This window comes from Patiria miniata, unplaced genomic scaffold (genome assembly GCF_015706575.1).
Source record: "Patiria miniata isolate m_02_andy unplaced genomic scaffold, ASM1570657v1 HiC_scaffold_16, whole genome shotgun sequence".
NCBI classification, from domain to species: domain Eukaryota; kingdom Metazoa; phylum Echinodermata; class Asteroidea; order Valvatida; family Asterinidae; genus Patiria; species Patiria miniata.
The window spans coordinates 9482740-9510573 of record NW_024037054.1 but is presented as its reverse complement, the minus strand read 5'-3'; the positions used below and the strand labels follow the sequence as shown (position 1 = coordinate 9510573).

Below are 27834 nucleotides of genomic sequence, written 5' to 3'. Positions count from 1 at the left end.
TTGTATCCAGTCTATGTCCCGTCATTAAAGGGCTGTATTTTTTTTTAATGCAATCCTTGAAAATGCACTTTTAGGCCTTTTCACACATAACAAATCGTTGGGTTGACAACAATTTTCAACCCTGCATTTGCCCTGAGATTGATTTTGCCCCGGGCTGAACCCAACCCTGCTTCAGACCAGGGTTCAAAACAGTGGCAACCGAGCGAAATAAGATGTGAGATTGAAAATCTCACATCTTCGTGTCCCATTTGACCTGGCTTGCAATTATTGCTTTGCCATTTTTCACCAGTTCGCGCTGGGATTATTTTGACAAGAACAGAACGAAGCATGGGACTAATTTTCACTCGACCTCAAGCCAGGTGGGTTGAAGCCATCATCCTCGGGCACCACACTCCTATTTCCAGCCCCTCTCGCTGCGAACAGGTCGCTGGCTTTGCTCCTTGCGTGTTGTAAATTTCCCTATTCATGAGCAAAGCTGTGATGTCATTCCGGGCAGAGACCTCAATGTTACAGCTATTTCAGCACAAAAAGTTGCTAAAAATTGGGATATTTTGGTGTTTCGTCGTGTAAGCACATGGCATTCAGCCAATGAGCAACACTTTCTAACAAATGTTTTCAATGAGCAAATTTTGGATGCACAATTTGAAACAAACCCCCTAAACTGAACAGTATCTTCCTGGAATGACATCACAACACCAGCGCATTAGTTGTCTGGAAAAGCATGTACAATTTCAAATGTTCAAAGAAGTGCATTTTTCAATAAAATCAACCAAAAAGGATGTCAAATAGTTTTCATACATTTAAGAGTAGAAAGTTGCACAAAATATGTTTCCAAGAAAATTTCATCGCATGGACCCTTTTACTGAGGTCCGTGTACTGATTCTAACTGCTAACTTGTTAATGCCCTGCATAAATTACAAAATTCATAACAAACACTTTTCAATGCTTTGCACCTTAACTACCGGAAGAGCACACACAATATTCTCATAATAATAACCAGTGATGTTTGGCTTTAGGATTGTTGCACTGAGCTGTTTCGCTCAAGAACACAATAGCACCATTATTAGCCTATTTGAGATGTGACAGACATAATAGGAAGGCGCTGTTTGATTTCGGTGAAGTCTTTTGTAATTGGGTAAAGTCTTTTGTATTTACCCAAACCAAAAAGCACACTCCTATTTTGTCCGACATACCTAAAATAGGCTAATTGAGTTACTGTTATAGGTACGTAATGGCCCCAACTACAGTTAGGACCACCCAAACTGTTGTGGATGGCATGATGCTAAAGTTGAGGTGGAACAGATCTTTGGCTGTGGTATTTTGTTAAGCAATCCATTCTATCCAGTGCTGTGGCCTTGTGGTTAAGGGCATTGGATTTGTGATCCGGGGGTAAAGCTGCAGGTTGTGGGTTCGAGTCCACCCTGGGGTTATGGTGCGTGTGCCCTTGGGCAGGGCACTTTGTCACTCATTGCTTTTCTCCACCCAGGAGTTAATGGGTACCTGTGAGGGCAGAGATGGTTATTGTGATTGAATTAGCTTCCTTGCACTGAACAGGCTGCATCGAGCTGTATACTCCCAAGTGAGCTGAGATAGTATTTGGAATGTTTCATGGGCCCAATGAGCAGGGGTAATATTGATGAAGCGCCTTGAGCACCAGTCCTGGTAGATACGTGCGCTTTATAAATACCCACTATTATTATCCAGATAAGTACAGTATGAAACAATTGTTCTATTCGATGGCCGGTGGTCTTGCATAGCCCTTTGGTATAAAGCCACACGTCTGTGTTCTGGGACAGTAAGCCCATATCCATTCATCGTGTGTTTGATTGGTCATATCGGCGTACAGTAAATCTCCCCTCACAACAGTCAGGTCATCTGCAATGCGACCCTGTCAAAAAACAAACAAATTCAAAGAAACTGCTGTCATACAAACACCAAGATACATGTACTTCCATCAAGCCATCCATTAAAAGTGACTTCTTTATATACCCTGATATAACATCTCTCAAAAACCACAAGATTGACAGCCTCAATTCATTTGCTACATGTATTTGATCATTTTTTTTTCAGTTGAGGAAAACAAACTGCTCAAAATCTTAAGTGGGGTGCATGACAACTAACCTGTAGAAGTTTTAGCTCAATGGCTACCGTGCATTATGAGGAAACAGAGAAAACGCATGCACAATTTTGGAGGTCTCGTAACTGGATTTATGTTGCTGATGAACGCAATATCCCCGCAACACACTTATTTACACAGTCAATGATTGTTTTCATTCAATCGAAACTATTTCTGGCAAACTATTTTCACAAGGTACATGTATTTGGGCCCAGTCCTATTCCCCTTCAGCAAGTTTTTTTTCTATTAACTTGGTATGTGCCTTTATAGGTCGAGGATGACAGTAATATGAAGCGACATACAAATGTACCTGATAATCATACAGCGACATTAACTCTGTTCCACACAGCTGTAGTTTGTGAAGATGTGCTTCTGATGATGGCAACGAGTCTTGCACAGACAATGACACTGATACATTATCTGTTGGGATACTGTCGGAGTATAAGTAGGCTCTGGGCACGAAGCCTTCGGCTCCGTCGCTCTTCTGTACCCATGTCCAATCAGGATCATCTTCATTCAGTAACATGACACAGTCACCACTGACTACAGACAAGTCATTCTCATCCTGGGCAGTGAAGTCATACAGCACTACATACTGACCGTTGGGGTCTCTCACAAACACACTTTCAGTACCCGTCCGACTTGGGCTATCTTCATGTTCTGTGTGAGGTTTGCCGATAGTGCTGGAATCAGATCTCTTAGGTGCTGAAGAAGGTCCCAGACATGACAAGGGTACGAAGCCCCGGCCACTGCCTGATGCCACATAGGCCCACTTTCTATCCACATCTAAGATATCCACAGTCTGCCCTTTATTGACACTTAATTCATCCTTCAGACAGCTGATGAAGTCATAAAGAACTGTCATCTGCGAGGCAGGATCGTTGGGAATCTTGGCAGCGGTGAGTACGTTGTCATCATGGAGTAACGATTCACTATCTCCTGGAATGGAATCATGGAGGAATATAAACTTAAATACTTCCCTAGTCCAAATATTAAACTAGGATTCTACAAAATAAATGTAATCAACTATTTTAACATTTGGTCATGGTCTAGCTTGGAAAACCCAGCTCATGAGCCTAAGAGCTGGGTTTTCCTGGCGACATATACACCTAGTTACTCGGACTAAGGTAAAAAAAAATAGATATATTTCTGCTTTCAATTAAAAAGTAGTGGTTTTCGGTTTTTCTTCGGACATTTGTTAGGCACATTAGGCTAACAAACTTAAGATCAGGCCGAGTAAAATACAGAAATAATTTCTTGTCCAGCTTTTTTCCCCCTAAGATGATGGATTTTCAAAAAGTTGACCAATGGATTCTTAAATTTTCTCGACAGTTTCGCTGATACAAAATTGCATTCAAAGGAGTCACAGCCTAACCCTTTCTACACCTAGCTACAGCTACAATTTGTTGGATACAAATAAAAAAGTATAAGCCCTATAAAGACGCAGGCCTAGTAATATATTTGCAAACGTAGCCGCAGACCTATGATTTAAACAAAAACTTAGAAAAAAAAAATAAGAAAGGCGGCAGCCGTCAAAAAAGGAGCGGGCGGGGACAAGAAACTGGTTACTTCAGCGATCGTGTATCTACGGGCCCGGTTCCTATAAGGGAACAAAATCCACTTTTAAATTATTTGACCTACCAAACTAGTTGGCGACATTAAGAACATACAGAAACTCATAGATAAAAGGGCATTGGTTGCGGTTCCAGTACCAAAGCTGTGATGCGAGTGGTAAACCTTATATTAGTGCATGAAACAGTCATCGGGTGTTGCGCTTCCGCGTGACGTCATGCGTCAACAGCCAGCGCAGCCGGCAAAGACGAGTAGTTGACAGCGATCGCTCTCTGTGCCTGTTATTCGACCGCCATTCATTGTACACAATTTTTTTTGTGCACAAACCAATTGCAGTCCTGGCCATGCCTGAAAGGTTGTCAGGTTAGCGGTTATTCCTCCTGTTTTCACTGCAATTGTAGGCTGAATCTTCATCGTGGATCGTTTTTTACTTCAAGGACCTGTGTAATGGTTATTCCAGGCAAGTTTGGGGTGAGTTGCAGTTGCAATTAGTGTGTAACGGGGACAAAATTGAACATTTTCCAAAATTTTTTGCCTATACTACAACTTTACAAGTTACGAGAAAAACTCGCTCCAGCCCTAGATGACAACCCAATGATAAAACTCAGGGCTGGGTAACTCCAGCTAGCCTAAAGCAGTTTTTTTTCTTCAGATAAACTCATGTTAGTTATTTTGAAAGCACTTTCAAAGAAAATGTGACTTTCCTACATTTTTTAGCAGTTCGCCATCGATCTTGCTTTTTTAGTCTATTTTATGTTTGTCATCGTCATCTTTTACCCTTAATTTTCCTCATAAAACAGAAAGCCCTGCCCTCTTTCCACAAAATTAAACCTGTTGATATTCAAGAAGGTGTCATTACATTGCCAACTGTTCACGTGTCAAGAAATATCAGAATGTCACTTTTGAGTGTCATTTAATAATTTATTAGTCAGCTGTTTTGTGAGTCTGATATAGGAATGAACAGGGTCCTTAAAGGGAATATACAACATTTGCAAACATCGAAAAATAAAACTACCAAGTTTTTGCGAAATACCTTAATAGGATGTTGGTAAATGACAGTCTAAAGCATCCTGTAAAATTATGGTGCCTGGTATACTGTCATTTTCAAGAAAAGTGGTATTTTTGTATCAATTTCCAACGCTGATCGGCCGATCAGCGTTGGAAAAAACTGGCTTTTTTTTCAAATACTGGCCCCAATTGACCATGGCACTTGTTTGCAATCGATTACAAACCTATGAACGGGTACGAGCCAGCTAGACTGGTTCCCTGACCTTACAATTCCCCAATGTATGTAAACTGCTCTGTTTCTTCTTATATGGAGTCAGGGAACCCGACTACAGGAAAATGATCGTTTTTCTTGGTTTTTATAGCATTTTCGAACCCAAAACCTCCAAAAAGTCAGTGTAACTATATTTGCTTTATATTTCCAACCCCCCAATTCCATCCATTTCTGAAAATTACAGCAGAAGCAAATGATGTATATTCCCTTTAAGCAAAGGTAAGGATTACCCATAATAAATCATGGGCAGTCAAAATGTGCATTACTTACACTTACTTAGCGGAAAGGTGAAGGTATCAGGTCAACTCGGACCCAAACCAAGTCGGACCCATGCCAAGTCGGACCCATGCCAAGTCGGACCCATGCCAACTCGGACCCACGCCAACTCGGACCCACTACCAACTCGGACCCACTACCATCTCGGATCCACAACCAACTCGGACCCACGACCAACTCGGACCCACGACCAACTCGGACCCACTACCAACTCGGACCCAAGAACGACCAACTCGGACCCAACAATGACTCAATCATTAGTTTCAGAGATTATATTTATAGGTAATCTTAATGTTAGTGCTTATAATTATAGTGAAGATATTCTGTAAAAAATACATTGGGCAGAATGGGGCTTTTAGTTTTGTTTTCTTGTATTGCTGCTGTGTGGAGCGCTATTTTGTAGTAAATACTGATGCTAAACGTTTATCGTTTTGAACGTCATGAAATTATAAACGTGCTTAGCTTTTTGAAACCGTGACCTGTGAAGCTAAACCAAGAGGTATTAATAGCGTATAGTATAGGTTAGGCATATCGTATGTCATTTGTACAACTTGATATATACGTGCTTTTTCAAAATCTCGATTTTCTTTTCTAAACAAAATTCAAAGGATTATAATTTTCAGTAAAAAATAAATTACTTGTTTGTTTTTGCAGGCCTTTGTGTCGTGTAACAAGTGGTTTTAAGTGGCACATTTTGCTTTAGTGAGGAAGTTATTAATTTGAAATAACTATTTAGGCCTTTCATTTCATGTAATTGTTTGGCTTTTTTAATTCACATGCTGGCTTTGAATTTTGTGGGATTTTTTTATGAATCTGTTTAACTTTTAATAATTTTTTGATTTAACTTTTTTCCCCTTGGAACATCATAGTGGAACATACAGGCAGCTACCTGTAAGGCCTTGCAGGATAATCTTCCCAGAGCTCCAATACTCCTTTTTGATGATTGACATTGCATCTATTTGTAGGGGATTAAACTTGATCATTTTTTAATTCACATGCTGGCTTTGAATTTTGTGGTGTTTTTTACGAATCCGATTAACTTTTTATACTTTTTTTGATTTAACTTTTTGTTTAATATGGAACCTTCGTTTTTCTTGCAGTGTATGCAATGGTGTTTATGCGTTTCTTTTAAAATATAGATTAGAATAGACTTCGTTTTTATATCTTATTTATTTTATTTATTGACTTATAATGTTTACTTATATTTATTGAGTTAAAAATGTTATGTTTGAAAGTGTTTATGTTTTAATGCCATATTTTTCAATTATATTTTTCTATGAAGATCAGCCCTGTTCTTAATTTGTATACTCGTTACGTTGAAGTTTGGATTAAAACGAAATAAATTGCTGTTAAATTTAGCAAGATGGTGTGAACGATGTCAATTAATATGTTTTAATGAAAATAAATAATTGGTTAAACTTTTAAAGCGCAATATGTTTTAATGGAAACAAATAAAAATAATAAATAATTAATTACACTTTTAAAGCGCATTTCAAAATAGCATTTCAATGCGCTTTACAAAAATGTTATACTGCTGCAATACAGATATGAGATAATTTTCCTTACAGTTACAATGAAAATTTATACTAAACAGCATCACTGTAATAACAGATGAGAAGTGGACAAACTTTATGAAATGAATGATGGAAAACGATGTCGAATGATTGAAAACGATGGGTCCGAGTTGGTCATGCATGGGTCCGAGTTTGTAGTGGGTCCGAGTTGGTTGTGGGTCCGAGTTGGTAGTGGGTCCGAGTTGGTCGTGGGTCCGAGTTGGTAGTGGGTCCGAGTTGGCATGGGTCCGAGTTGGTAGTGGGTCCGAGTTAGCATGGGTCCGAGTTGGCTTGGGTCCGAGTTGGTTTGGGTCCGAGTTGGATCGAAACCAAGGTGAACATCGGTCTGTTTCCTTCGTTGAGCAAACAAAAAACGCACGAACACAGAAATGAACACCTTTTGAATCCGATTTATTACGTTGAAAATTCTTACCTCTTCTCTTTTTGGTTCTCAATCTCATCGGCCCACAAAGGAATGACATTGTCTGCCTCGTCTTTACTCCTGAAATATCATCAATTTACAAATTTTTCCTTGCTAAAGTAGAAGTAGAACCGAGTGAGAGTGAACTTTCATCGTAGTTTTCGCAATTTGGCTTTCTTTCTCCAAGTACAGTCGGTACAAAATATTTTCCCCTTCCGTACCCGTACCCACTACATAATAACCGACGTACAGTTAAGTTTTGTGTACAAATTGGACGATGCAGTCGGGAACGAGTCCGACACTTCTAGACCAGGCTCGTCGGCCGATTACAACACAAGGCCCAGATTCGACATTCGACATAAGCAGACTTTTTGCGCGGGTTAATCAAAAGAACGGAGCGCTATGGAGTGAAGTGAATAATTAAACCAATAATTGATTGTCTCTCTCACATACTTGTTGGTTCGGTAAGGGCTTGATTATTGTGTCATGGCTTGTGTATTCAAGAGTTTGTACGGTAAAATATATTTCTGTAACTTAGATTTGACTTGGGGGCCCAGTCATGTGCCAGTATAGTTGTGTTCCCTAACATGCCTAACGTGGCGCACTTCGAAGCTTACCCAACTTTCCTCGTGTAGTGTTGCTGTTGTGCCCATTCTTGAAAATCACGCATTCTCGAGAATGGGCATGCACATTCTCGAGAATGGGCGCGCATTCTAAAGAATGAGCGCCCATTCTTAAGAACGAGCACGCGTTCTTAAGAATGAGCGCTCATTCTTAAGATTGGGTGGGAATATCACGTGCACAATTTATGAATTTTGCCCAATCTTAACAAACATTGCACGACATAATTATGTTAAATGAATTGTATAGCGGTTAAAAGGGAAACAATTCATATAAAGAGGAAAGAAAATGTGCTATGCTTCTGTACTCGTATAACTACGAAAATTTGAATCAAATTAAACCTGTTATTATTGCTTTTTTTCTGCCCACTATGGGAAGTTTTGTAATAACGGAGGACTGGGAACTAGTCTGGGAAGTGCTTTGTTTAGGCTAGACAAGTTACAAGTCCCTGCATGTATCATATGCGTGCCACGAAAAAAAACGATGTCCAGAAGCTGCCAAAATTGCTCTTTTGACTAGATAGAATCCAGCTCTGCGACGTTATGGTGGGATGTGAACAATAAATTGGTGGCAATTTAAATGGGAAATAGCATTAGCACTATGGGATGTCGCAGTATTCATTCTCATTCTTCACATTCTTCATTCTTACGTTCCCCCCCCCCCCGCTTTTATTATCCCAAAAATCAGAATTCTTTGCACTAGTATTATTATGTCTCTTATATTTTCCCGGCCCCCCCCCCATATTAATACGCCTTTACTTATCATATCCACTCTACTTTTCAGCGCCTTGCGTTGCAACAGTATAATTATTGAGAATCAGTGAACGAGGATTCAGCTAGACTTGCCAAGCGCAGCCGGTGCTCGGCATCGACAAGACCGTTATCTTGTCGCGCATTCTCGAGAATGTGCGCTCAATCTGGAAGAGTTATTTTTTGCCAAGATTGAGCAAGGATCCAGTTGCACATTCTCAAGAATGTGCATGCCCATTCTCGAGAATGCGTGATTTTCAAGAATGGGCACAACATTGCCAAACCTCTTTGTTGACAAACCTCAAATTCATGCAGTGAAATACTGGTACTTTCACCTTATTAATGCTTGCTATTTAACCTCTGTAAACAATTTCGGTTTCATAAAATTTAAGCCGAAATTAAAAACCGGTGGCGTCCGGAAATTGGGCACAAATTGGCGGAGTGTTCCCTAACGTGGCGCACTTAAATAAATCTCGGAAAATTCCAAATTAACACTTAAGAATTTCTGTAAACTTGATAAATTCTGATAAATCATTATTATCTCTACTTACATACCCAGCCAGATGTTTGTCAGAAATTTTTTTTTTTGATTTTTCGGGGCATTTTCAAAGGGTTCACTTTGCACTTGAAAATAAAATCGGAAAATCACGCCAAAATAAATTTTTCTTTTAACTTTGTAGTGTGTAAATAAACTCGCGATTTATGAACGGGAGTGTTTATAACTTGGTGAAATTTCACTTTCTGTGAAATTTCAGTTAAAACTTTTACTCTAGCTAGGCGCTACAGGCGAAAAATCAAAGTGCGCCACGTTAGGGGCCGCGCCACGTTAGGGTACATCAACAATATATAAATATACCAGCCAGCTACTCCCCACTGTCAATGACTGTTGGCCAGAACCAGGCATGGATGTCTGGCGACCATGTCCGAATGTTAAAAAGGCGATAAGTTGGGTCCAAGTTACTCGGACTAGCATGGATGGCCAGTCACTGGACTCTCTTCCGACTAGGCCTATTACTATTAGTATTACAATTTTTTAGTTCATTATTTATGCCTGAAAATTCACAATTGATTGTGTCTCAATGGTGTATGATGTTTTGGTAATCGTGTAGTTTAGGACCCCGTTCCCATGTCATAAAAAGTGTCTTTTCCTTCTTACATTGTAAGAAGGAAAGGACACTTTTTATGATTTGGGACTTTGATTTTGATTTGGGACTAATAATACCTACGTGTAAACATTTGGCGGAAAGAATGACGCCACTTTTTTCTTCATAATTCATCACAATGTAGGTCAGTCAATGTTGCTTCATTAACGGAACTTGTAAGTAAACATACATGTAGGGATGTCCTAAACTGCATGATTACCGCAATGCGTCAGTGTTAAATGTCATTATTCCTTTCATCGACTTATTTTCTTGATTTACCACTTTAATTTCAGCCACGTCAACCCAGCGCCATCATGATGTCAATCAGAGAAAAGGTTAAAGCAGGGAACTCTTTGATTTGCCTACTGAGAGCTCTGGAAGGAAGAGTAACGACAGTCGAGCTGCGTAATGAGAGCTACGCGGAGGGACGCATTGTCCACGTCGACGGATTCATGAATGTTCAAATGACTGCTGTCACGTTCACAACACAAAATGGAACCAACTCCAAACTGGACAGCTTGTTTGTACAAGGACCGCAAATACGCTATGTTCAGATTCCCGATGATGTTAATATAGTGGAAGCAATGAAGGAACAGTTGGGCATGATTGGATTTGGAGATAGACAGAATGTAAGAGGAAGAGGTAGACACTCTGGACGGGGAGGGCAGCGACGAATGAAGCCAGCAACAAACAGACCTCAGCAACCTTGAGACATTGCATATAAACTTGTCGTACCGTCTCCTGATTTTGTGTATGCGACAGACAGTATTCAAGAGGAAATGGTACCTTTCTACAAATGGCTGGTCATGACGTTTTTGTTCATTGTTGGGCAATAGGTGAACATTGGTGTATATGTGAGCTGCCATTTCTTCATGAACCTAATGTTATGAAACATTCCTATTCAAGACTCCTTTTCTAGGAACCACCCTGAATTTTCACGCATCTGCTATAGGCAGATGCGACTTTGCATGACCTTGGGTCAGTGCGAGGTGAAAACAAATGCTTGCAAATGTAGCTTTTACACCTCGCGCGCCCCCGCATTCCCCTTGTGAATGTTTTCACCACGCCAACAATGGCGGTGACCATGGGAAACCAGAAGTGACGCGAAAGTAGTGTCCTTCTATTGTGCTGTGCTACTGCATATCCTTTGTTTTAACAGAATCGGACATCCAACCCCATCAAGATATAAGAAGCTATGCTATATGGGCTCCGTGCACATGTACCCCTTCAACAGTAAGAAAGGGAAAGTTGGGGGAGACCACTGGGAGAGACATTCAAACGCATTGCTGACGATGCTGGATACTCAAGCGAAGACGTTATCACTTCATGGACATTTAGAATAAATTAAGTCATTGCACTTCGCACTATATGTACGAATGGCATGTCTCGTCCATGGGGCTCTCCAATGTGGTCAAAAAGCACCCTCTCTTGTTCGTGCACAGAGCCCATAGAGTCCCCAGTCCATCAACTTGCCCTGGGAGTTGGTTTTGATGAATTCAAAGTGGTTCAGTTCTAAGCATGTAATGTTGTACATGTAGCCCTGTTGAATCAACAGGCCTTTCACGCTACCCAAAATCTCCCTGTTGGACTTTGGTCCAACATGGACATTTCAGGAACCTCTTTCGCACTACCAAGTAGTTCTACACATGTCAGCATACATGTAGTACACAGGTAAAATCCAATCCAGGTCTTGACCAGGGATGAGAGGCCCTACCCAGGTAGATAATCCAAATATACAGCTGAGCTGTGCACACCAGTGTAGTGTGAATGGTATGCATTGCCTACCCCTGTTCGATGGGACCCTGTTACGCTTACGGTAGACCCATGTTGATTTCAACATGGGTAGGCAAGATGGTACAAATTTAGTGTGAAGGGGCCTATAAACTGGTAAAGGTGGATGCATGTACATTGCACATTTTCCCTCGGTGGTGTAAAACTGGAAAAAAATGAGCATTCTGGTGAACAGCATTACGTGAACCAGTGAATTAGGGTACACTACGTGACACCCTCTAATTTTTGCAGACTCCCGTCCCCCCCATTTTATGCTTGTGAGATGTGGTTAGGAAAACACTGATTAAGAATTCACGACATTTTTATTTTGGATCCTAGAAGTAATCATTTCTGTTTCACTGATTTCACATTCATGTACTTTGGAAGAGTTTAATAAAACATTACACAAGAAATGACATGCATTTTCTTTAGACTCATTTATTATCTTAATTTGCTTTACTGAAATGCTTTCAGTTGATTAACCCTTACTCCCTGAGGGTAGTTTACTGCATGTCAGTTGGTTATGCCAATGCCCTCCAGCTGCAGTTTATTGGCAGATAGTTTGTCTTAACAGTGAAGGCTCCAATTGGCAGGAGTTGAAGGCCCTGGAGGGTGCCTGATACTGACCAGCTGGGGGCACTCACTTTGTTATCAGAGGACTCTCATTGTTCTCTGTGGCATGTATTGGAGTGCCTGTCCAGTTACCCTTGAAATGACATGGCAGATATTGGAGGGCCATGCAAAAAACATAGGAGATTTTCTTGAGGCACATATTGGCATGCGTTGGAGGGTCTAGTAGGGTAAGGGTTAAAGTATTTTAAATATTCACCCTTATGCACTGCATTTTTGCAGGGAAAGGTTAGCTGGATGCTTCAACAGAAATTCATGTTTTTAATTTTGTGCCCAAATCAAACACTTGCTTGCCATAAAGTTTGCAGCTTTTCATTCAGAACATGACCTCGGATGTTTGTTCAACCAGTCACAACTGCATGGATTTTGGCAGCGGATCCAATTCTGCCAGGAAACTCGGAGCTGTTGAGGGGACTGTTCTGGCAAAACCAAAGCATCCTCTTGACACTCGTCATCACACTGCCACCTCCTGTCATTCAGATAGGTGGGTAGAATGGAGGCCAGCCATATACCCATAGACACGTCCTCCCCTTGATAAGTGTGAAGAAACTGGGAGTTCTGTGCAATCCACTGCACTAAATCCCGAGTCAATAAATTGCCTGAACCGCAGGCAAATGCAGGGTAGACTGGGGATGGATAGTCATGCTCTGCCCATTTACCTAATACATCCAGAGGCCAGTTTGTACGGAAGTTGCCCCACCATGTGCGACTGTTTGCAGCAACCTGTCCATCTTGAATCATTTCCATGATTGCATTAACGTTCATGAAACAGTCATCGTCTGTTTTAATGATGAAATTCGCTTCTGTGGTGCTTGTCACCCAATGAAAAAAATGAAGTAGTTTGTGTGGGATGTTCCTGTAAATATCAACTGCATCCACAAGGAGCAGATCATTGTGATGCTGTTGTTCGTCTTTAAGAGCTTGTGATTCCTGACGATTCACTTCAATCTGCGATTGCACCAAGGCAGCACTAGAATTCAGCATTCCTTCCACCTCCTCTGGTTTATAAATTTCAAAAATAAAGTTTCCTGGCAGGAAAGGCAGGTTAAAAAGTCCAATTTCATTTGGGAATGTTGCCGTCTTGCAAGTCCGTAAAAACGATCTTATGGATAAAATCCTATGAGTGTTGTGAATTTGCCTTCCATTTTGGCTGATTGTTGACAGCTGTATGTCCTCACTAAGAGGTCCAACGACAATAGTGCCCTCAAAGTCTTTGGGAAAGAGATATGTTTCCACATTTCTATATCTGTAGCCATCTTGCAGTTCGCTTGGGTCCCCTGGTGGAAATGTTGCACTGATGACGGGTTCTTGGCTCCAGGTATCATATAATGTCACACTGCACTGTTGTTCCAATGATCCAGCAGCATAAACACCAAGTTTCTTCACAATCACAGCATAATTAACTTTGAAGTCAATGCCGTAGTATTCTCCTGAACTGGTTCGTCTTCCATAGTTTTTACTCAATGGCATCTGAAAGTCAAAAGCAACCATTTCTTTCTCCAGATTCACATTTTTTGTCTTCAATAACATGGACTGGCATGAGTACTGATCTTCCCGGAACTCGTGAGGTATTTCACAACCTCGGTTTCCGATGATGAATCTCGCTAACATCTTGCCTCTCAGCTTGGAATGATCTCGAATGTACTGTCCCCACGTGTCTCTGATTGCCTGGCGTTGAGCGGTGTTCTCTCTTGCCGATAATACGCCAATCACAATCTCATGACTCATTTTATCCTCTGTTTCTGGCATTCTGAACAGCACATATAAATCATGATTGTGGTACACCCATGCAATAATTGAGGCGGATAAAAAGCAAAGTAGTGAGATTGAAAATATTCGCAAGTCCGCCATCTTTAGCGACTACTGAATACTTTTCTTGGACGAAGATTGCTACGACCAAACATGGGCCAACTAGTCATATTCGTGCGGTGTGAGACAAGTCATAGAGCAAGGTTTCCTGCTCTATGGACAAGTACATTCATTGTACAGTCTGATTAACTCTGAAGAAGAAACGGTCATCCACGTGGTCCTGGTCAAAATGTAAACAAACAATTATCATCATTCATACTCATAGCACATGACCAGAAGAACAAATGCTTTTAACGTCCTTGAGAAAGTCTACCATCATAGTTCAGCTTGAAATAGACCAGTTATGATGCGACAGAAACAGTGCATGTCAAATAATTATGTTGTGTTGACTCGCTACCATGCCACACACATGACATGATGACACACCACAGGGCGCTGCCATTTTATTCTTGTTGCACGTGCACCTCAAATTGTCAGACATGTCAGAGGGCGCTGTTCACTTTTTGCTGTTGGAAGAAAAATGGCGTTTGGTCAGCTGAGCTCAGCCACGTAAACTGCAGCTTGTTTTGGTTACTTTCTGTTCTGGTGCTGTTAAGGAAATCAAAGAACAAGTGAGTATACATCTTCTGTTTTTTAAGATTAAAGCCAATAACCAATCAGTCTTATGTGTATCGTCCAAACATGGATCCCAAACAACGGCCAGACATTCAGGCGATCGTCGATGATCGTTCGTTGCCCAGGTTGGCCTCCGTTGTGTACATGCATGCAACGGAGACTACCGGTGCTATGGAATGTCGGTCACTTCGGCACCTAGCCAACTAGGCACCTGCCAACTCGGCACCTTGCCAACTCGGCACTTTGCCAACTCGGCACCTTGTCGGCACCTAGCCAACTCGGCACCTGGCCAACTCGGCACCCGAATTTTGCCTCTTTCTCACAACTTCCAACTCGGCACTTGACTAACTTGGCACCTGACCAATTCGGCACCTGTCACCCGAGAGCAAAATGCTGTTTTGCCGTTATTCACAACCCATACCCCATCACGATTAGGCAAAATAAAAAAAAAAACATGTTTAGCGTCCTGCCTCGACTTTGACAAAAAGGAAGGAGGAGGCCCTTTTTTTTTTTTTTTTTTCTTTTCAAAATGGCCGCCAGACACATTTTTCAAGACAACGCGGCCGGGCTATTTTTCAAGATGGTTACCAGCTTTTTTCAAAATGGCCGCCACTTGGACTCATTGACTATTTCCACAGCTTTATACACGATATAAAAGTCTAAAAATATGATTTTCTTTCGTCAGAGATCGTTAAAATTTATCAATTTTTGTCTAAACAAAAAAAAAAAAAAAAAAAAAAAAAAGGAGGCGGCCTCTAAAAAGGAAGCGGGCGGGGACGCTAAACATGTTTTTTTTTTTACTTCGCCTTATAGACTTATTTATTTTCATTTATTAATTTTTTGGGGGGGGGGAGGCGGGGGGGGGGGGGGGGGGGGGGAGGAGGGGGTTGGGGGCGCTGGAACCGGTGGCGCTGTTCGGCCAGGCGTGGCACTTGTCACCGGCCGTGCCCCGTGGCGATGGCCGGAGGGCCTGTGTTGCCAGACGGGCACCGTCGCGGCCGTGCACCGAGGCGATGGCCGGTGGGGATGTGCGGCCAGGCGCGGCACCGTCGCGGCCGTGCACTGTGGCGATGGCCGGAGTGGGGATGTGCGGCCAGGCCAGGCGCAGTGCACCATTGCCGTGGACTTGGAAGGACAAGCGTTGACCGGTGACGGCCAGCGCTGGGCGTACAGTGCTTGCTACCCGTACTCAAAATATCGGAGGAACTGGAAACGAACGTTGCATTCTGATATCGCCAGTTCCATTATAAATACAATAGGCTATTAGTATATGGCCAAAAAAAAAAATAAGTCGGTCTCTGGTCAGCGCGCGCATCGATTTTAATCATGCACGTCGATCTTTTTTTTCTCCAAAATGTTCCGCGGTAGCTCAAACAGCGCCCTCTATTTCCGCACCTCAATTTTTTTTACCAAAGAGCACCAAGGAATGGGAAATTGCACCAAGGCAAATGATCGAAAGCACCAAGGCAAATTATGGAGGACACCAATGTACATGAGGACACCAAAAAAGCAAAATAGTACCCACCTTGTCTGTACAATACAAGTTTGAAGAAAAAAAAAAGCCAAAAAAAAAAAACCGCGTGGCCGCGTCAATTCCGGAACTTTGGTCTGACCAGAGACCGAATATTTTTTTTTTTTGGCCTAACAGCGTATTTACCAACTCAATGAAAATCAGTAATTTGCGTACTGAGTACTGGGAAACATTACGAATTTTGCACAAGGGGAGGTGCCGAGTTGGTCAGGTGCAGAGTCGGCTAGGTGCCGAGTTGGTTTTTGTACAGGTGTCGAGTTGGTGGGTGCCGAGTTGGCAAGGTGTCGAGTTGGTGGGTGCCGAGTTGCCAAGGTGCCGAGTTGGCAGGTGCCGAGTTGGCAAGGTGCCGAAGTGACCGGATACCGTGCTATGCATGCCGCATGCCAATGCCACCTATAGCGCAAAAAAATTCTGAAACATTTTTTTTATATTTTTACCTGATGGAGGAAGCTGAGGTAATCCTTATCTTTAGGACACCTCTATTTTTACGAGTTCTGTTAAAAACTGACTTTTGCAGATGACTGTGCAGTACCAAAGTGACTTTTGCAGGCTAGTAAAGCAGTCTTTTTTCTTAGAATCAGATAAACTCATGTTAGGCCTAGCCTAGTTGTAATTTTGAAAGCACTTTCAAAGAAAATGTGACTTTCCTACCTTTTTTTGCAGTTTGCCATCTTGCTTTTTTAATAATATTTTTTGTTGGTCATCGTCGTCTTGAACCCCTCATAAATCAATGCCCTGCCCTCTTTCTACAAAATTAAACCTGCTGATATGTGATATTCAAAAAGGTGTCATTGCCAACTGTTTAAATGTGTCAAGAAATATCAGAATGTCACTTTTGAGTGTCATTTAGTCAGCTGTTTTGTTGAGTCTTTTAACCTTATATAGGAACGGGGTCCTAAAGGTAAGGATTACCAGAAGCTGAATTTTCGTTTATATATTCCTTGTCATGCTTGTGTCCAGAATTGTGCACACGCTGGGTTTACCGTTTAGAAAAGGCAAATATGTCCGCGGGCGGCATGTTTAACGAAAATAAACCGCAATTCCACACTTTCCTCGGATACCCCTAGAACTACATGTAATACCCATAGGTAGGCATATCAAGGCGTACATGCTGTATACTAGAGCTACGAATAGTGTGGAAGTGAGTTTTGGAGCGGCTGCTGTATATTTGTACCACAAGACTATGCCAGTCCTTCTTGATATACTCACATTCTGTTCTCTTAAAGTGTAAGGGTTGAATCGATCCCGATGGTGCAAAAAAATGATGAAAACAGTCCCCTTTCCGTACCAAAGCTACAGCTTGAGTGTTAACGTTTTAATGTGCTCGCGAAGCATTGTTGGCGTGACGTCGGAGTCTTTTGGTCTGAGAACCGACCTCAGACACCATCTTAATAGTGCATATCGCTGGCAGTGTCAGATGGGCCAATCACGAGGCCACTTGATAAACGCTGCACTGCACTGACGCTCTGGGCACTCCTCATGTCCGGATCGGGCACTCCTCTTGTACCATCGGGATTGATTCAACCCTTACACTTTAAGCGAACAGAACGTGAGTACATGTATGTCAAGAAGTACTGGGCATAGTCTTGTGGTACAAATATACAGCTGCCGCATCAAAACTCTCTTCCATATTATTTGTAGAGTATACAGCATGTTCGCGTTGATAGTTCTAGGGGTATTCCTCGGAAACATTTTCAGTACGAACTCCCCGCGTGAAGATTACGCGGTTGCGTGCATGCACACCTAGCATGCTGCCGCCACGGTAGCAAACAGCACGTGCGTGTACGTCTAGTCTTCACGCGGGGAGTTCGTACTGAAAATGTTTTTAACAAAAACGTAGAACTTGCGGTTTATTTTTGGTAAACACGCCGTCCACGGACATATTTGCTTTTTCTGAACCCAGCGTATGCACAATTCTGGACACAAGGGATATGTAAAGGAAATTTCAGCTTCCACCATCAGGTAAAAATATGAAAAAAATGTTTTATAATTTTTTAGCTATGGTAGTACTAGAATTAATACCCTGGACGTCAGTCGTAATGCAATGAAGATGTCGTCCAACCTGGGCTAAGTGATCGTGCACTACACTACGGTCGTTTTCCTACCGGTAGTTCCGGATAGCAAACATCATTCAGGCATCATTCGGCTCAACTACTCCTCGAATTCAAGTGACGTTGGTTAAAAAGTTTACCTTGAGTGATGGAGATACTACAAAATAATTGTCCAAATTTAAGCTCTTTTCATTTTGACTTTGCGACGTCAAATTAAGTACCGATGTCACTTTTCCTAGTTCCGGATCGGTTCAATCCAGTAGTTCCTAATCGATCAAAAACTGCTGCGCGCGAAAAAACAAAATTAAATTTTCAAAAAAAGTTCATTCAAGATAATTCCAGGAAATTTAAAACAGAGAAAAAACGTAAATGATTTTGAAACTTTTGTCTGCAGCGCAATGGCAGGAACTCACGCACGGACCGAAGATCTTTGACCCAGCACAGAATGCGTCACACAAAATTGATTAACGCGCGTGCAGTTAGGTCGTAAGTGCACTCCCTATCCGGAACTAGGCAAAACACACGGTCATTCGTTGGCAAATTTTCAAATATTAGAGACTCTACAACTTATTTTGATTCAAAAAACATTCGATGGAAGAGTTTACGACTGTAGTGTATGAACAAAATATTCAAAATCACACTGTCAGGTGATGTACCGAGGAGAAAATTTATCGTCGATTCGCAGCTCCTGTGATTTTCTACAAATGGTCCAAACATGTCAAAGTGAGAGTCAGAAATCTCGCCAAAATTCCTTTTTCAAAAGATTTTATCCAAAAGATCTTTGTGTATCAAGAAGCTTACATTTTCCTTTTCAAAGTGCACTTTGTCAGAAAAAAATTGATTATTGGAGACTAATCCAAAAGAGGTAGGTTTTTATTTGAAGCGATCCGGAACTCGGAAAAATCCGGGACTAGGAAAACGACTATACTACTATGGGCCTGGTTACTATGCTATACAAAATCTACAAATGTTTTAGGTTTTAATTTATTTTGCTTACCAAACAAGTTGGCGACATTAAGAATGTGCAGGTATGTCATAAAAAGATAGAGGGCTGGGTTTTGAATTTTTGAAGGGTAAAAATATAATGACAAAATGCAACACGATAATAAAGATAGATGGCGACCATGCATCGCGATTAGCTTGAGTAACTCCAGCTCCAATAACCTGCCAATGCTCATCAGGAATTTGACATAGGCCTATAGAGCTGGAGCTAAAACTATGTTGTGTAAACTATATTCTAGAAAGAGGCCCTAAAAATACATGTTTGTTTAAATACGAAATAAATAAATTTCGTTCGATTTTGGTAGACACAACATGCAAAATATTTAAAATTATATCATAATTGAAAATTTGAGGTAAATGAATTAAATCCACAAAGTTCTCATATCTTATAATATATTTTTGTTGATAATCTTAGAAGTAAAATCAGACGCATGGAATTGAATTATTTTTTTTGGTGTGTGAAAATCAACCATGTGCCGATTACATACTTTATATAACACTTTTTCAGTTGTCACAGCAAAAACATTTCGGATTTTGATGTCGTTCTTGTCTTTGTATTCTGTGGTTTTTTTACAACATCTGACCGGGCATTTCCAGTTCGGCTGTTTTTGTGTGTGTACCTTATTGTTTTGGTATCTGTACACTATCTTAGTCTATTTGCCATCTGAAAATCACTAAGGTTATATTTACCCACTAGCGTACTGTGAAAATGTGGTGGTAGGATACTACATGTACATATGTACATTTTTTAAATCACAGGACATTTTGGTAGATTTTTACCGCTTCATACATTTGTCATAAGTTTAGCATAATTTCAAAATTGAAGTATGTTTTGAACTTATTTGGTTTATAATAAACATTTGATGTTCCGTTTTGAGTGTTACTGTGAACAAATGACACATTTTGAAGAATCAATATTTATTTGCATGATGAGCATGATGAGCTTTTGAGTGAAAGCAGATTGGAAATGTTTGTACCTACATGTAGGGAAAATATTCAAGTTATACAATGGCTGCAACTTGAGTGACCTTCATCACCTTACAGCATTTGTGCAATGGTGATAGTGAAGAACGAAACTCCACTTTCAGGTTATTGGGACTCACCTAAACTACATGTATACTACATGTATATTACACAAGCTGATTTACCCGATCATAGATCGGGTAGGGCGTAGTGTTGGGGATGAAAATTTGGGGAGTAAAATGTAAATGGGGATATAGTTAAGGAGACATGCAGTTATAGAAAAGCAATTTCTGTGGTGTGATCTGAGGCAATTTCTGACCACTAAAACCAATTTCAGCAAAAGATCATCTTTTAAAGTTTGGAGTAATTGAATCAGCTACATGTATTCTGAGCAATAGAATTATTGTTGTAGGCTACAATTTTGATTCGGGGAAGAAAAAGTGGGGGGGGGGGAAACCAAACAATTCCCCCGCTTTAAAATGGGGGGGGGGGGGGGTCCCCCTGACCCCCGTCGATTTACGCACATGATAATTATGTACCATGGCAACTGTCTGTAAATGTTCCCGTTGGTCTGTTAAATTGGCATTTTGTGAGGCAGTCGCATTTGGAAAACGCAGTGAAAAGGTTACTGTAGTACACAGGCGAAGGCTGATTGTACAGTTTTGACAATAAATCATAATGCAATAAAACGTAAAGGTGTCATTTGAAATGAAAATGTTGAGTGTTACCATAAAATTACAAACGGTCTGAATCATGGAGGAAGGTCATAATTAAGTTTCAGTATTGGACTGTTCAACAAACGTAAACTTGAACTTCTTACAATTTGCGAGACTGTCTGCGAGGAAAAAGTCGATTTAACTTTTATTTTTTAAGTTGGTTCAACTATCTATATAAGAGCAAGTTTTACTCCCGAAAGGATCTGAGACTGCGGTCTCCCGCGACACCAAAATGGCTCCACGTCCGTGGAAAAATGTGGGTGTCTTTCGCCAGGTCGGACACTCATTTTTTTCGTTGATTTTTTTGTGAATGCATCGATCCTTCGTTGACCCCAAACAGGCCCCCGAAATTACTACACGACACTGAATTATACGTGGCGGGCAGCGAACTCACAATGCTCAGCCTTGGTGGTGGAAGCATGGAGCTGTAAACACATTATGGAAGCAACAGCACTCTATCACACGACGTCACATGCTTGTGCTTCAAATAGCGAGCACCGTAGACTCAACCTCGTTTCCAGGGTGTGGAGCAGGCTGCAGTACGCGTTGCCAGTGACGGTTTTACGCATAGCCGGGAAGTACCACGCAGTGTAGACTTTCGATTGGTCAGACCACGCTAGGCATACTAATGTGTAGTCCTTCTGAGTATTCGTTGCACTCGGCGCAGGGGCGGCAAGCGAAGCATATGAAAGAATAGGGACACTTGGTGGCCACGCACCGTGGACAAAAAATATTTTACCAAGGTCACCCCATACTAACGTTTGGTGAACACTTTTGCAGAACGGCCGAGTAGAACACGTAAACGAAACCCCTACGTTGACCTCGCTGACCTCGCACAGTCTAGACACGCAGAAAAGCCAGCAGGGGGGGGGGGGGGGCGGGGCGGCCAGGCAGTCAACGTGAAAGCGCACACGACGGCAAATTCCTGTGCAAAATGCAGTCACGAAAAATCGACGAAACGGATCGCCGGTCCGTACGGGAAAATTAGGACGACCCGAAGCGTCCGACCCGGCGGAAGACACCCTCCGCATTTTTCCACGGACGTGGAGCGATTTTGGCGCCGCGGGAGACTGCGGTCTCGGATCCTTTCAGGAGCAAACATCATCTCGGGGGCTAGTAAACTTCTCTCTTATATATATAGATGTCTCTTATATATATAGATGTACTAGTATACTTTATAAAAATACAGTTCACCCCCAAAAAAACATAGGGTCAGTAGAGTTGACAGAAGTATAGTTTTAGGGTAAAGAAATAATTTTGGAATGATAAAAACACTATGAGTATTAGGTCTGAAACCAAAGAGGGGCCCATAACTTCACAATCACTCAGGGATCAATGTTACATGCACCCCAAAACTGTAATTGGTAGCATTGAAAATGGGACCTGTTCACCCAGGGTTCACCCATGGTTCAGCACCCATGGTTCAGCACCCATGGTTCAGCACCCATGGTTCAGCACCCATGGTTCAGCACCCATGGTTCAGCACCCATGGTTCAGCACCCATGGTTCAGCACCCATGGTTCAGCACCCATGGTTCAGCACCCATGGTTCAGCACCCATGGTTCAGCACCCATGGTTCAGCACCCATGGTTCAGCACCCATGGTTCAGCACCCATGGTTCAGCACCCATGGTTCAGCACCCATGGTTCAGCACCCATGGTTCAGCACCCATGGTTCAGCACCCATGGTTCAGCACCCATGGTTCAGCACCCATGGTTCAGCACCCATGGTTCAGCACCCATGGTTCAGCACCCATGGTTCAGCACCCATGGTTCAGCACCCATGGTTCAGCACCCATGGTTCAGCACCCATGGTTCAGCACCCATGGTTCAGCACCCATGGTTCAGCACCCATGGTTCAGCACCCATGGTTCAGCACTGGAATGTCTGGTTTACAAGGGTGTGAAATCTCAGGTTTTTAGCTGATTTCAGCTTTTTTTGTTTTGGATTTCAGCTTTTTTCACTCACTTGCTGTGTACAGTACAAAAGTATAGGAGATTTCCAAAATTCAGCTTTTTTACACCGTTTTCAGCTATTTTTATCAGTGGTCACTCACACCCCTGGGTTTAGTTCATTTTAATGAAACAGGAAAACCAGCTGTGATATTTTTTTTTCGCTGTGGTTTATTTGTTATTAATTTGAATGCCCATTTTCCATTATTTCAGTGTGTTGGTTGTGTTCAGTTTGTTGCATAATTTAAATTTTTTCAAAGTCTTTCCAGAAATCATCCTTGAATTGTTGACCAGCTTCAACCAAGAACATTGATAAGAATTTATACATTCAAGTTGTGACTGCTTTGATATTAATATTACAAATTCCTGCACTCTTTGAGGTAACCATGATGAGCATCTACGGGGTGGGGAGGAAAAGAGAAGGGGACACACGAAGAGTACCCCAAGTGCCACCCCCACCTCACCTCTCCGGCAACACCCCTCCCCCTTTAAAAAAAAATCTACACACTTTACACAGTGGGGATTTCCTGCTGTGCAACTGATGACTGCTTTTCCCCTCTAGAGAAACATTCTACTTCTAGTGATGCCCATCCGGCCCATGGACAGAATAATAAAATCTATATATAGATTTTATATACATGTACATGTACCTCATCCACCTACACCAGGTCTAGATTGACATATTTCATTGATAGTTTAATTTCTCTAAATGGATGATGACATAATCCGTAGCTCATCATCATGTGCCTATGTCGATTGACCTTATTCATACATGGCTGGATTGCATGGTACAACCTTTGGCCTGTCAGAAAAAAGTGTCATTATCAACCACACGTGTAACTGGTTCAACATTCAGTGAATTAATATAGGCAGTTTTATGCAGGTGTGTGAGAAATTCTAGGGTCAGTTTGACGTGGTAAAATGCAATTGCAAACTTACGATTATAATTCAAGCACGTGTCTTGTTAATAGAATTGTTTAATATGTGACTTCAAGCCTGAAGAAGGTGGGAGGAGCCTGAAGAAGGTGGGAGGAGCCTGATTTTACTGGCACAAAGACAAACTGTTCAAAGACATTTCTTCTGTCTCAGGCTTTACTGTACTTTACATCATCAGCAAATTGTGGTGTATTGGTCAGATGTACTTTACATCATCAGCTAATTGTGGTGTATTGTGTGTGTGTGTCCTAATAAGCAGATACAATCTTTGTGTACATCATTAAGTACTGTGTACGTACTAAGGTCAAAAAGCCATGCTAGCCACCAATTATCATGATTATGTAGGGTAGTTCCTGATACCAACTAGTTCAGTTCCTGATAGCATAGCTGATGGCAACTGGTGTATAGTTCCTGTAGTGTTAGGCCGCAAGACACACTTACATGTATACAGGCACTGAACATGCTGAATGCAAGCCAGAGAAAATCAGATCGTTATGCTGCCCTACAAGGAACTGTGCTGTTGTGATTTTATATGGAGACATGTTTAGCTCAGCAGGCATTCTTAGCTCTGATGTACTAGCCATGGGCAGAGAGTCAGTGAATTTGGATATCAGAAATGGTAATTTCATTTTGTGTGAACTTTGATGACCCTTAATACTTTAAACTGTGAAGGTGTATAAGGCCACACACATCAAAATGATCCAGTATCGGTTGGTGATTTGTACCAGATTGTGCAGTGAGTGAAACCATAGGCAGCACTTTGATAAGGAAGTTAGACCGTGCAGTGTACATATGTGGCTTGTTGCAGGAAAAGAACACTTCATTTTCTTGACTGAAGTTCAGTGTTTAACTTTGCTTTAAAAATGTTATGGAAAACCAGATTTAGCGGCAGACTTTCGGAAGCTGTTTTTCTTGTGCAGTTATCTTGTGTGTATAAGCTTCACTTACATATACACAGATGTATTGAACCTGCATGTAAGCAATACTGCAGTGGAAATGTTTGATCACCGTAAAATGAAAATGTCTTTGTCCATTGGTGTACATATTTATGCACATATGCCATGCAGACTTGGTCTCCTTGCTGACCTCAGTTTATGTTGCTTTTGATGTGGCATGGTTTCGGTTTCGGTCTTGCGGCTTTTGATGTAAGGGCGTCCGTTTTTATTGTTCTCACAATTTTTTGCCTCAGATGTAAGGTCGGTCAGTCGGCAAAATAACCAAAAATCTGAAGAAAAGAAGAACTGCAGTTGGACCCGTCTAAACGGCTAAATTAAATGATGCCAAGTGCATATTGTCTCTTGTTTTGTTTATTGCAATGAGATTATCTTGAGTTGATATTGATCACTGAAAAAAATAATATGGACATCTTTGGCAAGATGTAGTCGATGTACCATGCCCCTGTAAAGATTTAGAGACCTCTAATATTGATGAGTGGCATTAACACCATTGCATCTTCTGGGATAGCACTGGTTGGTCTACACCGTTTGCTTAAAAGTCTGGTATTATTTTTCCATAGTTTTTCAAATAACACAGAGCCCACTTTCCTGAATTTTGTATTCTTTTTTTTCCCATTCATTTTCTTAGTAAGCAGGGTTCCAAACAGGGTCATGGGTAAGTTTTTTATTCTTGGGTCAGATCGAAGCCCGAAATAGGGTCAGTCGGAAATGAGAACCAAAGGAATCAAAAGGGATGCCCAAATGAACATATCCACGTACCGGTACATGTACATGTACATGTACATGTACATGTACATGTACATGTACATGTACATGTACATGTACATGTACATGTACATCTAGCTTTACATATTGTACAAAAATGACATACAGTTCAGTAGAGTACCAACACTACACAGTCCACATCACATGTCCTTGGTCTGTACATGTACATTGTTTCTAGCACCTGACACTGTTCACTGTAGGTACCTGTACAGTCGTACACAAAGATTCATCAAACAGGTGTGGCAGTTGTGTATATCGCGTGCATTAATTGTTAACGGATCACGTCCATGCATCAGTGTAATATGTTGTAGTCTGCATAGAATCTACACATGTGCATGCAGTTAAGAACATACATGTGCAATTTGTTAAACATACACGTTCATGCACATTCTATTTCTACAAAGCTACATGTACATGTATTGTCTTTGACAGCTTTGCCTTTAATAAAAATTAATGGTGCTTTGAAATGAACTTCTTGATATTCAACTTTGACTCAGAACAATGAACTATTTCAAAAAGTATGCAAATTTCTTGGCTCACATGACCCATTTATTTGTCCTTTCGGCAGAAAGTACGCATGTAGATGCTGGTATGTGCATGTGCAATGTACATCGTACATGCAGTCTGGTCTATGGCATTGATTAGAATAAGACGAAATTATGAAAGAAAAATTTGTTATCGTACAAATACCATTTGTGTTGCCATCATGTGAATGGGTTGTTCAGTGAATGTCATCAAGTGACATTACTGCTGTGAACATCTGTTACATACATGTAGTGGATCCGTGTGTTTGCCATGGATAGTCAGTTCACCAGTAGTGAGCTGCTGAAGCATGGATTGTTGATACCAACGACTGGGACGGGCACTTTACCACATCTGAAAGGTTTGAAGCTTTTTATATTGTGAACGTTAAATTCTACTTCTAGCTTTAGTGAGGGGTGGACTCGAGATGGAGTTTGACATGGGAGACAACTGGGTGCAGTTTGGTGGTTGTAACCAAAAACTAGTTTAGTTTTTTTTGTCATTGGGTAAGCATTTTGGTAACTTCAGTTGTACAGGAACCATGCATAGTTCATGCTCTTCCTTTTGCCCCCAAAATAATAATTCGTTGACAAACAACTGCACCCGACTTTGGTTACAACTGGTAAAATGCACCCATGGGTGACGGGTGACTAAGTGACCGGCGTTTTGGATAGTATATTTGAAATTTTGCACTTTCTAATGAACGGGCACAATAGTGTACAGATAGCCATGTGATGCCATCACACTGGTTTTTTTTGTAATTTTTCTGGGAGTCAGGTGGGGACATGCTGTTGTACCTTTTCTGGTGTTTTTTTTGTAATGGAAGTCGCCCATTACAAGGCCTCAATCATGTAAAGTCGAGTCTTGAGTCATTTGTCGTCGTGACTTGAGTCCGAGTCTGAGTCATGAGTAGTGGGACTCAAGTCAGACTCGAGTCCGAGCCACGAGTCATACAAGTCTGGAACAAAGGTAGGCACAGATGTCGCTTGCCCTTAAAGCTTAAACTACCTCAAGCATCATTGTGGTAGAGTCATTCACTACATGTACATAATGACTTAATCTGTAAATCATCTACAAAGAGTGGTGTGAGTCCCCACATCATACATGGCCCCATCAATGAAACTTAGAATAGTCTCCGTTTTGATACAAGAAGAGAATGTTATAATCCTACATAAATCCTGCATCCTGATGCTTTAAGCCCTGCCTGTTATTACAGATCAGGGGTACCAGCGTCTATAGCATGCTGGCAGTCACAGTTAATTGCACAATTTGGCCCCTGCCAATTGTTACTGGATAACATGCAGTTCATGTGGCCGGCTGCAGTGTACATGTACACCATACACGTGGACAGTACACTGTGATTGCTTGGTGCATGTCTATATTCACTGTGTGGCTGCATGAGTAACATCAAATTTTACAAATTTGACTGTGACATCAGAGTGTCTGTCCTTTGGTGTGATTGCCAGTTTTGTTTTGTGCAGCCAAGTTGCCATTTCTGCTCAGACTGTCAGTAAAGCAATCATACAGTAAGTATGTCATTATATGTTGAGTTCATTGTGAAAGGATTAATCTCACAATGCCTAGGGTACCTTGCAAGGTTGTTGAATGAAGTCCACACAAACACATGATTTGCATGCGTACAATGTAATCTGAGCCAAGGAAGTGTTCCGGGAAATTTCGGAAAGTTCCCTCCCACTTACATACATGTGTACACGCATACATGTACATGTACATATACATGTACATGTACATACATACTGATATAAACAGTACATGTATGTACACACTGTGTATATTCCTGCTCTGAAGTTACTGAACATCCCTGGTCTGATTTTCCTCAAGCAGCAAATGCAGAATGAATCGCAAGCTGAAACAAAAATTCAATCCA

At 41.4% G+C, this 27834-nt stretch overlaps 5 protein-coding genes across 10 annotated transcripts in view; 3 read left to right on the top strand and 2 right to left on the bottom strand.

Moving 5' to 3' along the window:
- Positions 1–46: 46 nt before the first annotated feature.
- Positions 47–7664, bottom strand: LOC119722936 (SH3 domain-containing protein Dlish-like). Its single transcript, XM_038193348.1, has 3 exons — positions 7230–7664; positions 2427–3055; positions 47–1888 (listed from the first exon to the last, which is right to left on the bottom strand). The coding sequence occupies exons 1-3, from the start codon at positions 7276–7278 to the stop codon at positions 1730–1732; spliced, it is 837 nt and encodes a 278-aa protein (XP_038049276.1). The 5' UTR covers positions 7279–7664; the 3' UTR covers positions 47–1729.
- On the top strand, positions 4131–11915 carry LOC119722937 (U7 snRNA-associated Sm-like protein LSm10). Its single transcript, XM_038193349.1, has 2 exons — positions 4131–4159; positions 10023–11915. Exons 1-2 carry the CDS (start codon positions 4136–4138, stop codon positions 10437–10439), a joined length of 441 nt encoding a protein of 146 aa, XP_038049277.1. The 5' UTR covers positions 4131–4135; the 3' UTR covers positions 10440–11915.
- Positions 11916–12287: 372 nt separating this feature from the next.
- LOC119722935 (UDP-GalNAc:beta-1,3-N-acetylgalactosaminyltransferase 2-like) lies at positions 12288–14452 on the bottom strand. The gene has a single exon (XM_038193347.1). It carries the CDS (start codon positions 13978–13980, stop codon positions 12442–12444), a length of 1539 nt encoding a protein of 512 aa, XP_038049275.1. The 5' UTR covers positions 13981–14452; the 3' UTR covers positions 12288–12441.
- Positions 14439–27834, top strand: part of LOC119722932 (protein dopey-1-like) — a 54030-nt gene continuing 40634 nt past the window's right edge. For 2 of the 6 annotated variants that reach the window (XM_038193337.1, XM_038193338.1), the window contains exon 1: positions 24146–24322. In XM_038193337.1, coding sequence (XP_038049265.1) covers positions 24244–24322 — 79 coding nt within the window. In that variant the 5' untranslated portion in view covers positions 24146–24243. Of the gene's footprint in view, positions 14550–24145; positions 24323–26194; positions 26308–27251; positions 27473–27834 lie in introns of those variants that run through there. The other 4 variants (XM_038193341.1, XM_038193339.1, XM_038193340.1 and 1 more) reach the window with 4 other exon arrangements.
- Positions 22221–22721, top strand: LOC119723235 (putative proline-rich protein 21). The gene has a single exon (XM_038193799.1). It carries the CDS (start codon positions 22221–22223, stop codon positions 22719–22721), a length of 501 nt encoding a protein of 166 aa, XP_038049727.1.